This window comes from Embiotoca jacksoni, unplaced genomic scaffold, assembly GCF_022577435.1.
Source record: "Embiotoca jacksoni isolate LCO1_2020_lvr unplaced genomic scaffold, fEmbJac1.0.p SCAF_16, whole genome shotgun sequence".
NCBI lineage: Eukaryota > Metazoa > Chordata > Actinopteri > Embiotocidae > Embiotoca > Embiotoca jacksoni.
The window spans coordinates 1,322,218-1,337,329 of record NW_027185296.1 but is presented as its reverse complement, the minus strand read 5'-3'; the positions used below and the strand labels follow the sequence as shown (position 1 = coordinate 1,337,329).

Here is a 15,112-nt window from a genome sequence, read left to right as displayed (position 1 = left end):
AGACAGAAATGTAAATTAAGTTTCAGAGACATCACTGCCAAACCACAGAATTCAGTAGAATGACATTATCAAATATTTTCCCCTTTTTTCTGCCTTTCTGTTCTTTTTTTTTTTCTTTTTATAGTGTTTAGTCCATTACATGAATGTTGCCTAAGTGAAATTGAATCGGTGTAAGACTCAGGTGAAATAAGGCGAAGGGAGGGTTGAATACGGCGTGTTCACCTGGTCAGATCATAGCGGCCTGTAGCCTGCATGTTACACTGAAACGGGTATAAGAATACTTTGACATTTTTTTTTTTTTTTTTTTTATCTCTGTGACCTAAATTGGCTCGATGCTTGAAAACCTTCAATACATCAAAATCTGCAGTGTCCTAAACGATGTTACATTGAGTACATTTGTACCAACAGGGCCACATAAGGCGCTGAGTACACAGTCCCTGACCACCCTTAGCTGCGTTGCCTTCCCGTCTCTGCTTTCATCTGGATTTTGTAGGCTGGAAGCAGGTCATACATATTCAGGAAAATATCTAATATCCTTTTGCTTCAGACCTCCTGCCTAGAAAATTTGCCAGAGTTGGTTCTTTGCAATGGGCTTCCCCACATTTGTTTCACTCTTATCCAGACAGTATCACACTGGCAGCCTGAGGCAAAAATGGCCTTGCTTTGTGCATTGGCTATGCAAGTGAATATGTTGGGTCAGGTCTCTCTCTCTCTCTCTCTCTCTCTCTCTCTCTCTCTCTCTCTCTCTCTCTCTCACACTCGCGCACACACAGACATACAAAGGCCCTCTTATTTAGACCCTCATGAACTCTATTAGGATTTATTACCTCAGCTTTGTCCCCTGTGAACACGTCTGGACTGTGTTCCAGATTGGGGGCAAACTGGAGGAAGGAACGATGGAAGGGCCAAAGGAGAGGAGGGTGACAGTTTGATTAGTTTGGGGCAAGGGAGTGTTACTGATGTTTCACAGAACGGCATCGTAAAGCGCTGAATGATTGGATTGATTCGGTTGTCAAACTGGTGAGATATTTTTGTACATTTTTGGTCTGGAAGTAACGCAGTTATGTTTCATATTTTGTTTCTATAATGTTTGTTGAACCAGTAGTTTATAGGTTGTGTTTCAATATCAGAGAGAAGAAGCACATCTGTTGTCAAGCATACCAGCAGTGAGCTAAAGCTGACTTCATACACATTATTCCAATTAGTACTTTCATCAAAGTGTTGGGCAGCAGAAATACTAACTGCTAGCTTTTAACTCTGTTATTTGGGCTCTGTACGAAATCATATCACTTTCCTAATTATAAGAGAGTGGGTCTAATTAATTCAGACAGATTGAAGGGGGAATCTGGGTTGTAAATCTAAACGGACAGATAACTGCTCCATAACATTTTAAGTATATTAAATAATATGCTTATACAGCACACCTGGAAATACCTGGCTGCCCACAAACTACGTTATTATTTTCTCTCTTTCTTTCACTGTAATATTTCACTATTTTCAAAAGGAATGTGTGAAAATCGAATATATTCCCAATGACACGCTAATGCAGAAAATATAAAATAGCCGTTCAACAAGACAAATACACTCTGTGTGTGTGCGCGTGTGTGTGTGCGTGAGTGTGTGTATACAGAAGATAGACTGGAGTTAGAAGCTTGGTAGCATTGCAGGAAGCCATCTGCCTGTGTGCAGATAGTGGCTGGTGACAGAGAGGGTCTTGTGTCTCCACACTACGCTGCTTAACGCCCGATTACGCTTTAGCTTTGTGAAAGCGCTTGGTATTGTGCAGCATCTTTGTCCCATACGATTCGCACTGTCGTGGACCTCTTGCCATGGTTTTAATTGGTTCTCTAACGATTGTGGAACCTTGAGTGATGTCGAATGACAGCCAGCTAATGAGGCCTGTCAATCAATAAATATGAGCTCAAACTGCATTATGAATAAAATCTGAATTCAGGTTGTGTGGTGACAAAGGAAGCTAGAATCAGTCTTGAAATGAAAGGCCAATTGTTTGATTAATAAGCTACATATGACACATTTTTTTAGTGTTTTATTATTGTATGTTTTTAGTCTAAATATCCTTTTATGTCTTCTTATATGAAGTGTACCTGTTTATATGTTTATATTTTTTTATATTTCTATACTGGACTTATTGCTTTTCCAAAGACCTCTTGTTTACAACTTTACTTGTTGTATGTGTGGTGTTTGGTAAATTTTAAATGTTTTCAAAGAATGTACATGGCAGCTCTCAGTGCATTCCATGATGAGGCCATTGCAAATGGACATTGTTCCAAAGTTTTGAAAAGGAAGTGGTCTTAAAGAAGTGAGATTAGTCACACTTTTAACTTCATGTCAGTGTTGTATTTCTAGTTTTGCTTCCCGAGTATGAATTAAAATAGCCATTGAATTGTGATTTGCTAAATTTCAATGACTTGTGTACTTTCCCGTGTGCCTTTGCAGCTCTTCTGATGTCTCTTCATCCTTCTCTCCGTCCACTCCATCTCCACTCCCTTCCCTTCTTCAGGTCATGGAGAGCAGTCGCCCGTGTTAAAAGTACTATCTCATACATAGCCAGCGCGTTGGTGGCGGTCGGAGGGTGTATTGTCGAAGTAAGCTGGTGGTCATGTGTGAAGCTGCGGTCTGATGCCCACCCTCCCCTCAGCACTGGCCATGGACGGGGAGCACTACCTGCACCCAGAAGGCCCTCAGCTGGACAGCAACATGTTCTCTGCGACCTCCCCTAACTTGGAGGTAGGTTGTGGGCATTTATTTGTATGGATATATAAACCCTTTCGCATGTTCACATAAATGAGATGTTTGGTAATGACCAAGTTCATATAATAAGTTGTAATTAAACATTTTTGATCGCTCCCTTTTATGTTTCGGAGGGCAAATAAATTCCTTCGAGTAAATGAGGGTAGTTGAGTTTATTGTCTCTGTTTTTAGAAGTTAAATCAAATCCAATCTATTTATAAAGCACATCCAAAAACAGCAACAGCCGGCCAAAGTGCTGTATAATCACAGCTGCAAAAAAACAGAAAACAACGCAAGAAGAAATAGAAAATAATAGCAACTCTTATTCTGACTTGAAAGCCGAGAAACAAAGGTGTGTTTAAAGAATTAAAAACAGGCAGTGTAGTGGACAGCTTAATGTGCGGAGGCAACTCATTCCAGACTTAAGGGGCTACAACAGCAAAGGCACAATCTCTTATATGGGTAAACCTTTATTGTAGGACAACCAGAAGCAAATGGTCAGCGGACCTGCGTGACCTCGATGGGGCACATGGTTGTAAAAGGTCAGAGAGATAGGTGGGAGTTAGCCCATTTAATGATTTGGAGGCAAACAATAAAATCTTAAAATCAATTCTAAAACAAACAGGGAGCCAGTGAAGTGCGGGAGAAAGGGACTCGCCTGCTGTTCTTGTTAAAAAATTTGCTGCCGTATTCGGTATCAACTGTAAGCATGAGAGGGAGGGTTGACTACAACATAAAGAGCTTTACAGTAGTCAAGTCAGAATGAGATAAAGGCAGATGGGAGCATGGCAAAGAGAAAATAGAATTGGTCTGAAAATAGAGGATGCTCACACCAAGGCTTACAGAAAAGCTGGTCAGACAAGTAAGACCTGAACCACCCCAGAGCAGGACCTTTTAATGCCAACACAATTCTCAAGGCGTGACATGCCGTGTCTGTGAGATCTAAAGGCTTAAAAAATATCAGAATCCTTTTGGCTAAACATTTGGATAAACTCAGTTTCAGGTTTTAATTTGATTTACATTTGCCAAAAGAAATAGTCCCAAAAGGTTTTGAGCACCACAAAGTTCCCCCTAATTCCGGGTAATGGGCTGATGATTGCAATTCCAGAGAATTTCTTAAAACCACGGCATGTAAAACTGAAATGATCACCCTCTTCATACTACACTGAGGGGAAGAGTATTGTGCAATTTGGCTGAACCGATGAGGTAAAGGCCTATTCACGTCGAAACAAAATGTAGTCAGTGTACTCGGTTATCTGTCTCGGATGGTATGTAGTTCTGAAGAATGTATGGAGCAAAGATAGACTTTATCTGGACATCCCAGTCATAGCATATATACTTGTATACTTATACTGAATTCTAAACAAACATATTTTGATACAAAATCCTTTTTGCTGTTAATTCTGCCAAAATATATCGGAGGGATTAACACTTTGCACCTTGGTTATTCGATTTTTAATGTTACAAGAAATTTGTACCGCTACTTAAAATGTTTAGCATAATTTTTGTGTGCTTTTCTTATTTCTTTTTTTTTTTTGTTTTTTTTTTGCATGACACATTTTCATTTTGTGTGTTTTAGAGTTCAATATATGCCTCCTCTGGTTCCTGGGGACCCTTCTCTCAGCAGGCTGGATACAGCATACACTGCCCTATGCAATCTGGAAACCAGTAAGTTAAAACAAACACGTTTCACAATGCCTTGTATAATAATGAGCTCAGAAAGATAGTGTAGCAGCAGGAAATATCACAAGTGAGGATACAGTAAGGTTGAAGTAACTTTTCACAGAGAGACGGAGAGAGAACATCCCATTACAAATACAATGTTGAGTACTCACACGCAGTGGCCTTTAGATTGAAGGCTGTACTGATGAAATGTGGCGATTTTACCCGCATGAGTTTCACACTTGAGCTAATAATGCCTTGTTGGTTCTGTGCCTCTGAATTATGATACTTTTTTATTTATTTATTTATTTTTTGTCATTCAGACTGTGGTGTTTGTGTTGTGGGTGTATCATGAGATTTCTGCTGATGATTTGTATACTTGAGAGCAATAACGTTTTTGCAACAACATTGCCACATTAAACAACACACTTCCACTTTATCTGTAGGACACAGATATGCAAAAGCACAATAAAATGGTACACACTAATGACTAATATAAGGCGATCATTGTGGTAAAATTATGCAAGAGGAAAGCCATAGCTTCACAGTTATGTATTTGGCAAGAAGGAGAATTGCATAATATTGCAGGAGTAATGTAAAATATAAGTAACAACAAAGAAAGTTGTTAGTTACATATTTATAATCAGAAATGGCCAAATGTAAGTACGTCTGTGATGCATAGTGCTTCAACTGCAATCAAATGATGCTGCTTCACTCGTAGTTGAATTAATTTAATGCAATATTGATGCGATACTTTGCTATTAGCAAAATGTAGGTGCCCCCTAACATGATGATGTCTTATCCTGTGATTGAAGTACACGAAATTTAAAACGGCCTCTGAGGACACTTCATTTTGAGATTTAAGGTTGATTGAATGTTTACATTTGATCCAATTATTGCATCACTGACCCTCGGAGTGACCTCATACAATCAAAGCAGTACATGACCCTTTTATCCTGACGGTAAACCACCCGCTCATTGGGAATGGTCCTCTTTATCAGACCTCCTTCATTTCCTGTAGTGGGTGGCCTGGCGTCAGCCTCACCAGGGGGGGGTTACACTTAACTTATTGCAACTTGACTCCGATTTTATGACCTCATCACTAAATGAGGTGTGTTTGTCTCTTTGTTCCCACATGAGGTGTGTAAGTATGTGTAATGCAAAGGCTGTGCGGCATCTTGTCTACGTTGGCTGTGCTTAAGCAGCATGTTGCAATTGTAGTCTTTATCAGTGCCCACACTGCGTGCATCTAGCCACCGTACTGCTGGGCACTCGGGTATATTTTGGCAGCGTTTATAGCTCAGTATACGATGGTGGTTGTTGAAAATCGCAGCTGAGCCTTTTACTTGAAATGTGTTTACATGTGTTTTCCTACTTGCCTTTGGCTACTGCTGGAGCTTGGTTGTTGAGCTCACCTTTGCTCGGTTTTGGTGAAGATCTGTTTCTATTAGGGGTGGAAATTTCATTTCATATTTCTGACATCTAAACGGCTTGGAGCTAAGACTAATCTCAGAACGAGTAAGGGAGAAAGTTAGGCACAGTAAGTACAGGTATGCGAGCAAAAGAGAAGGACTAAACTTGAAACTGTCCGCATGTAATTCTGGTATTGCAAGATCAGGAATTAACCGTAACAGCAGTCTCATACAAAAGGTCACATGTACACTTCATTTTAATGCCATGGTGACACTCAATGTATCACAGCAGTGGTACAGTTTTACTTTGTTGTGTCAAAAATCCTGACTCAACTATCCGTGTGTTTAAATTCCAATAGCGGCAAGGCATTGTTTTAACAAATGCAAACATAATAAATTTGTAGATAGAATGAAAGAGTTGTGTGGGTTTGTACATCTACATAAATGGTCTGTTTTGTGATTCAGTATTAAGGACTTACTATTTTGAAGATGGGATTTCCTGCTCGTGAAAGTAAAACCTTTAAAATGACATATGTCATCATTTCTAAACCTGAGTCAAATGAAACACAACTGGATGTGTATTTTGTTCAAGTTGAGGTGTTTTGTATTGTTATTGCTGTCTGTGCAGGGTTTCTTTGAAAGTGCAAGCTTCAGATGACGTGAAAGCTCAGTGTGGTTTTCAAGTTCACTTGACGTGGAATTTTCTGCCACCGAGCAGCTTTTTCAAGAGTCTTATCTCCCCCTCGGTCTTATGGTGTGCAAATATGATCAGAAACATGAGGGGTCTGTGGTTCAGCGAAAGATTGGTATGATTAGATATCATCTACTACTTCAGTGTTTGGTAATATCGACCCTCATCGAACAAGCTCAAAGCTCTGCGGTTTTGAAAATAATGTAAATTCAGTACTATTCTCTGTCAGTAAATGTTTAGTTGCAGAGTGATGCGGCAGACATGTTTAGAGAAGAACAAGGCCTCAGGATCAGGAGTTCACTCTGTGCAGACATTTGTGCTGCAGCACATTAAAGGTGTCTCATCTCTGTTCTCACTTCAACTAAATAAAAAGGACAGAGGGCTTTGACCTCAGGGCTTTGCATCTCTACCACGTTCTGTTGACTGTTTGTCCTTGTTTTGGCTCGGCGCACATTGGATTTAAAATCAAACAGTCCACTCCTTACAGATTGCTCAGCACAGGTTGGTTGATGCCAAAAAATATATATACAGTAATGGTAGTGTGCAGTGATCGTTACATTAATGCTACTTATGTACAACATTAAATATACTAGCATTTTATATTGTTCCCATGTTAAATGTATTTCTTCTTTCTTTTTTTTCTTTTTTTAAAACAATTTAATGTTGGAAGAAAAAGCCCACTGTATTGAATCTTTTTTTCTACAAGTAGCAGTCACAGTATATTGGTGGGTCTCCCCCACACTGCTGCTGCTTCTTGACTCCATTATAGTGCTTGATAATTGCTTCCTATACACCACATTTCAAGGAGAGGTGCTGTAGAAACAACACAGCCTCTTTCTTGTCTTTTTGAGAGACTAAAACGAGTTGAGCTTTTCGATATCTGCTCCTCTATTTGGTTTGACCAGCTGCCCACCATTTCTGTATTATTCACTGGTGATTTGGCCTGCAGTCAAACTAAGGCCTTTCCCAGTTTTATGAGCTGAAGTTCACCTTCTGCACACAGATGATGCAATAGTTCAATTTAATGATTGTGCAAGCTGTAAGGAAGTGTTCGTACAAGGATTCTTAGCAGTTGTGTGTCATTGTTTAGTATTAACACTTATGCATCCAGTAAACTCTGATAATCATCTGTTTTCTCTGTAGTAGAAGAAATGTTTAACTGTTGTGAAAGGGTTATGTTTCCTCATATAATTATGACGAGATATGGTTTTAGGAACGAAACCTGAAATGGTTGCATGTCTTTGTCTTACTCACTTATAGGGAGTCCAAAAAAGTCAATCTGCCGCGCTCAAAGTAGTATTTATACAGCCCTGGTAATATAAGGTGTACATTGAAAATCATTTAATTTTCAATTTGGGATTTATTTCCCCAGTTATTGCACGCTGTACTGCTCCGTGGGTGTAAGTGTGTTGAAAGGGTGTTATCTACTTTGCCAGTTAACAGCAACACCACAATAAACTTTACAACTTTACAACTGAACCATATAATCAACCTCTTTCTAGCTAGTTGTCAAATGTCACTGTGGTAAACTCTGACTGACTGGAGATTTTTAAACTGACATTGTTGCATTCACGGCCAGTACTTAGCCTCAAATCAGAGATTGTAGAATGGGAAGTCTTCATACGGATAGTCAATCAGTCAGCTGCTTTGGCTGGGAGTCTCTAACCAGCTTTGTGTTGTTGGAAAGCAGCTGATGCTGCCCTGCCAAGACTTCTGCTGTAATGATATCACTGTCATATCACTGTTGGCCAAATGTCCATAGAGGGGATTTCCAGCGTGGAGTGTTATTATTCATAGCGCTTTCTGAGAACTGAACAGTCACTTTACCTGTTTTCTAGTTTATATTCTTTACTCATGATTAATAAGTCTTTTTCCAATGGGTGGGTTAGCAATTTCTTGTCATATTTAACCTCGTGTTTGTTTAATAAAGAAATAAAGAAAACAGAGCTGCTGCAAATGCCACAAAAAAGGTTTGTGAACCAACATTAGTATCAGTAGTCCCAGTAAACCCCTAAAAACTGTTGTTTGCACTGCAGCACAGGGATATTTGTGGTGATTTAAAAAGCTGACTCTGAAATTTGAAAACTGATCGTAACCCAAACTAGAAAACAAATTAAATATATATCTACATGCATTTACCTTTTGCTGCATGTTGTTGTTTTTTTGTTTTGTTTTTGAAGACAAACTATGTTTCCATGGTTTGGTTACTATACACATGGCTGAGGGCTGCCCTTTCATCCTCTTGGTGTGTTTTCAACTTAAATCAATCAGTCTCACTGATCTCTGGCCCGTGCTTGAGGACGCAGAGCCAAATCCTTTGAATAGCTTTAGCCAAGCTCAATCCCCCCTGAGCTTGAGCCCTGGCACATGATTGGATGAGAGAAACTTGGGCTGGTACGGTTCACAGTTTCACCTTTAGTTTTGCTTTCGTTTTGACTGTGCTTCCACCACTGTCAGCATTTTGCGTTATAATGAGTTGTACTCGACAAGAATCCCAAAATATCTCATGTTGGTGATACGAGGTGTGTTGACCTGTGTCAGATATTCACATAGGGCACAAGGGCATGGTTGGTATTCAGGATAAGTGGATCTTCATATCGGGTAGGAGTTGTGTTTGTTTCTATTCTTTGACTTTCTTCTGGCTTTTTTCTAACCTCGCCCTCCGTCTGCCTGTCTGACCTGAACATTTTTTTTCTCTTGTCGCACTTGTATATCAGACAGTTAAATTTGCTGCTGTTGCTGGCTTTGGACACCTGGTTTCAGATTTCTGTCTTATTAACAGTTTTTCACTCACTAACGCAACAAGACTACAGCTTCACCCCTGTGGCATTAGTCCATAATAAAATTCTTAAACTGTTATCAACAAACAGAACTGAAAGTGGTTGACTCGGTATGTGTGACGTGTTGGAATTGTTAAAAACGTCATATAATGCAATATTATTAGTTTGATCATTGTATTATAGTAAAATAATACAACTTTCACATCTTTAGAAAAAATGATCTTCTGACCTGACTGTGATACTAATCTGCTTGAGTGGCCATTTTACTTGTCTGCTGCTTATTGCAGTGTAGTCCAAGGCTGTGGTTCTTGGCAGCTGTAAGGTTTCAATTTCTGTAACTGAATGAGTGCGAAGTATGTCGTTGTTGGAAAACAGCATAGGTCCGTTTTACGTGAAATAAGTAATCGTTAAACAAATTAAACCTCTCATTTCTCTTCTAGGCAATACCACTTGAACAGCAGCACTACCACCCCTACTCCAGATATGCACATGGACATGTACACGGGACTCCCTGACGTGGACTTTTCCAGCCTCAGCCTTCCTAGGAATGGAGATTTCCCTCAGGTTGGTTTCCTGTTGCTTTTGTACAATTCACATATTTATATTTGCAGTAAAGTAACACGCACACAAACTGTGATTACTGCAAGAGTCAGGATAAAAACGCTCCTGCGTTTGCTCAAAGACGGATGTATTGTGACGCTTGTCTCTCTCTCCAATGCTCTCCTTTACTTGCTAATCAGAGGGAAGCGCCATGCTTCCCACCCACCTCTTTCATCCTGTCTTTTATGTGTATTCAGCCCGGCTTAATTTACCATAGAGCAACATTATTAAAGCCTCGTGTTGTCTAGACGACTGCAGCAGCACCTGCCCCATTCCTGTTAAGGCATGTCATTAATAAGACACTGTAATTTAACATTCTTGCACACTTCCACTCGGCACATTCAGAAATTGCTGTGAGGTAAACCCAGAATCTGCTTGGAATTGCATCTACAACGTGATACGTTTATGCAATTTTGTGGGCATGTTAGGCACGTTCTTCAAGTGGTTTTACACTTTTGTGAATGATTTGAGGGTCTGTGCGGGGACAATTATTTGAGAATGGGAAATTGTTAGACATGGGCAGTGAAGGCCTAGATTTACCCTACCGTTCCAGATGGTTATCATGCATCATTTGCATTTCATATTTTTGTGCCCTTTTGTGTCCATCCAGCCGTTCTCTTATAGTTAGCATTGTACGAACAGGGTCCATTGTAATGACACAAACCAGTGAGTTTCTAATCTGAAGCCATTTTGGCCTGAGTTGATGAGCGCCACATTGGAGCCACATTAAAACACAATGTGCGATGATGATGAGTGTAAAAGAAGGGTGAGTCATGGGTCACCACGTCGACTGGCCCTTATTATTTCCCTGTCTGACACTAAAGAAGGCACAACTATCAGTTCAACATAAGACCAAAGCAGTGAATAAATATCGATGGGCTGAAATGTGACCGCAGTGGCCCAAGTCATTTCCTATATGTGTATACATTACTGAGGACTTTCACTGAATGAAATGTTTTTTAACTGAACTGCTCATGACTTGGATTTTATGTCCCAACACGGATTATTTCTTTGTTAGACAGTAACTATGATACAAAAAAAATGTAGACAACGAGGACTGTGGATTAGAGACAAATATCTCTAAATCCCAGCAGTTATAAAAAACTGCAGCAGCAAGACAAATATTTCTTTTTGTACCCGAGTGAGTTGCCCTGCTGAAACAGCACACTGCAGTATTAGATTACACACACAACCTGTCTAAAGTTGTTCTTTAGATAAAAAACACTTTTGGATAAAGAAAACCACTAAACGGGGGAAAGTATTAAAATAATAGTTTTAATGCAGGTTTCTTGATATTTGCCCAGACCTTTTTCAGCATCTACAGTAATTAAATACTTTTATATAAACTATGAACTTCATTGATATTTTTACACAAGGAAATTACATTTTTTACACTTTTAATACAAATTGTAAAATAAACCACCTAAAAATCTAAGTGCTTATAAATGAGCCAATCTGACTGAAAGATGTTTCTTTAGCTGTGTGCATTGGATGAATTGACTGTCTCACAGGAGCTTACAAAGTCTTTCAGCCTCAGGCTTTGACATAAGCTCTGCTTATATTGTGTAATTTCTTCAATTTGATGTGAGGCAAGGATTTGCCAAATGAAGTTGGGGCCTTACACGTACATTAGAATGTGTCTGATACAGGAACACTTGCAAGAATAACCCCGATTTTTTTAAAATGGAGATAACACATTTCCACACATATGTGTACTACACACAAGAATTTTCGTGTTTGGCTCTCGGAGTGTGTATGATTGTGTTGGTTTTCTGGGAAAAAAGGACAGTGCATGAAGTTATAAATAATGTTTTGTGTTCGTGTTGTGGGTCGGGATTTCAAGAACAAACACCTGAAGGTTTTCATTTGGTTGAAAGTGATGTGTCATCCTCATCCCGTGCTTTGCAGTGCTGACATAGAGTTTGTGATTCATGTGGGGTTTCCCTAGTTTTCCATCTGCCACTATTAGCCTGTCTGGTTGCAAGCTTTCTTCCCTACAAGTCATTTTGAGGGTTCTTGATTATGTGATCCACGTTGGATCCAATCATCTGTATGTACATAATTAGAAGACAGTTGTTTTGTGATTGTGGCGTAAATTAGCTCCTTTGTGATTACTGAGATTCAAGAGCCGCAGGTTTGGTTTCCTGGAGTCAGAGACGAGGAACGCTGCGATGTGTGAGCGTGAGTGTGAGTGTGAGTGTGTGTGTGTGTGTGTTTGGGACACAGAGATGTTCTGTGCTTGTGTTGTGCTTTCTCAGCTGTTCTTTCTGGTTTGGGACACACCCTGCCATGTGAAGAATGGGGAGAAAATGTAAGTCACAGGGTCTTCGTGACTAATCCGCCACCTCGCTCAGCCCCCCCTTTTTTTTTTTTTTTTTTTTTTTTTTTTAAATCCTCCATTCCACATTGATGCTGTCCACTTTTCTTCCTCTGTCCATCCACAATCAGAAAGCAAGATGTCTTGTTTTTTTATTTTTTGTTTTGCTGTTGAACCATGACGGCACAGAAGACATGCGTGTGTGTGACTGCCATGTTTACCTCAGCAATTTTTCATTTTCAGTTACAGCTGTAGAGTCATTCGGGAAAGCTCTTTTGGTTCGCATGGCTTCCCGCAGTGTTATAGTTTGTTTATGCAGTTCATCAGGACTCAGTTGGAATATCCACATATTGTAAGAGTGTTGCAGCATGTGGACAGGAAGTAGAGCTCGCGATTGCTGATAACTTGAAAACAGGAGCTGGATGTTTGTTTGTATTATAATTAATAGACTTCCCTTTGAGACTTGATATCCTTCTTGGATTATCTGTCAGTTTCAATGTGTCACTACCTAATAACTGAAATCCAATACATGACCGCACGATGTGAATAAGGTCAATGTATCATTTTATTTTATTTTATTTTTTAAATTTTTAAATGTATTTGACTGTATTGTGCTTCAGTGGCATCACCCAATGCCCCATTTACCTCATAGTAGAAAAATCCACTGACACCTCTTTTCCAAATGAGACATCAGCGCATAATGTTAGTATATTAAGTTGTATGTAATCAATGCATCTGGTAAGTAGCGTGGAGTCATTCATATATATATATATATATTAAGTGACAAACATTTAAACAGACATACAACAAAAGTTTTAACTTTATTTATCATTTTAATTTCAGATTAAATAGATCTAGATGAGGGCTTTATGAACTTACTTACTTACTGTAGTAATCAATCATTTGATATATCAATACCAAATTGAACAGGTTTTTTTTCAAGGAAACTTCACCAGAAAGAAGATTTGCACTTAAAAATCCTTTTTCGGTCCTTAAGTCAAAGCAACGTATAAACCAAAGGCATTATTCAAACACTGAGCTCGGGCTCAGCAAAGTGATGATAAACCGTGGAAACATAGCGAACAAAGCAGAGCCTTAATTGCATTTGCTGATCTTCAGACAGAGGCTGATAGGGGGGTTGATCATCAGTGGAGTTAACCCTGTGCGTTCATCGCCAGAGGTCATTTGAATAAAAAAAAAAAGAGAGAGCTGTAACGTGGAGTAAATGCCACCCTGCTAAGAATGAGTAGTGTACTCTTTGATACAGTGACACGTGCAAGCTACATCATGTGTACACCTCAGACATGTGACTGTGTGTGCAGAGATTCAGAATGACAACAAGATTTACTGGAAGCCAAAAAAAAAAAAGAAGCAGAACTCATTCACTAACCACTCTGACTAACCTCAAGGAGTGAACAGCACCCTGCAAGCACACACAGAAACTCACAGACTGTATCTTCAATTCACTGTACACCTACTGTATCTACACACTAAGGCACGTTTAGGCATATTCCCTGGCTTCTACTCTAGCGACACACTTTCGTTGCGTCTCTGTGTCATTCCTCTCATTATTACACACCCCACTCGTGCACAGTGCACTATGAGGAAAAGTTCATTTGCATTGCCTCTACAGCTCTACAGCTTTTTGTAGAATTGAAATGTCTTTATTTGCCGTCACACCCCAAACTCTAAACGCGAATGTGTCTTTTAGTCTTTCACCCATCCGAGCTCTAAAGACCAATGGCACACCCATCTGCTGGAGAAAAGTCTGTCTTTTTGTAAGGTGATGATGTAACTATATCTTAATCTGCTTGTCCATGTATTTAAAGTGTCAGATAATCCCAGATCCCATGTGTGCTTGAGGACAACACGCATCCCGACACACACAAAAGGACTGTGTAACAGTAGCTGTAGCAGCGCTAAACTCATTATCATTATTATTTGTGCAGACATTAGTCAAACCCCTAAAAACTACAATTTTCTATTATATTCGAAAGATTCTAAACATGTCAAGGAATAAATGAGCACAACACATCAAGAAATGTCCAGTTGAATTTGCACCTTAGCATTTTAGTGTACTAGCTTAGAAGAATGTCTTGTTTTTCTTGGCTTATTTCTTGAGACAAGCCAGCCGTGATATAAATCATGTTTGTATTTCTCGGTTACTTCCTTGTACGACGCTCTAACACAAAGTCTTTTAAATGGCCTAGTTTAAAGGAGGAAGTCAAAAGTTAATTTGAAGGGTTGTTAATAGGTGCTTTGTTTTCCTCCGGGAGCAAGTGCTCCACCTGATCTACTTTAATTTGATTATGGCTGTAGCTGTAGTTTAGACCTACCGTACTTCTGTCTACATTGACAGTTTACACATGTTGTCAATCCACATGTACGGCATTTACAATACACTAGCATTTGCAAAAGACATTAGACAGAAAATTACTTGACAAAAATAATCTCATGCAGTGGGAGACGTCCTGTAACTTGACAAAGCGTGGTGCAGGGATGCCACTTTTGATCATGACACCGCAGCATTAGGTCATGCTGATTGAGTTAAAAAAAAATTAAATTAAAAAAAAAAAAAAAAAAAAAACGCACCAGAATCAATTAGAACAGGAAACAAAATCTGAATAAAAATCAATCCAGAATCACTCAAATCGAAATGACAATACATTTTTACTTACACCGTATGTGGCCTCAGTCAAACACGTTCAACTCTCTCACCACCACCAGCAGTAAATATGTGTACATGAGTTTGAGTGTTAAAGTGCCTGTACACCAGTTTTTCGGTTTTGTCGCCGAAGTCATGCATGCATCCGTCTCTTTTAGTCAACGATGCAATGCGGTGTGTGTGTGTGTGTGTGTGTGTGTGTGTGTGTGTGTGTGTGTGTGTGTGTGTGTGTGT

General features: G+C 39.4%; 1 protein-coding gene across 4 annotated transcripts in view; it reads left to right on the top strand.

The window, feature by feature from the left end:
- The window catches only part of sbno2b (strawberry notch homolog 2b), a 59,101-nt gene that overhangs the window by 12,041 nt on the left and 31,948 nt on the right, over positions 1-15,112 (top strand). For all 4 annotated transcript variants that reach the window (XM_069150126.1, XM_069150125.1, XM_069150127.1 and 1 more), the window contains exons 2-4: positions 2,522-2,748; positions 4,331-4,419; positions 9,737-9,860. In XM_069150126.1, coding sequence (XP_069006227.1) covers positions 2,641-2,748; positions 4,331-4,419; positions 9,737-9,860 — 321 coding nt within the window. In that variant the 5' untranslated portion in view covers positions 2,522-2,640. The remainder of the gene's footprint in view (positions 1-2,521; positions 2,749-4,330; positions 4,420-9,736; positions 9,861-15,112) is intronic.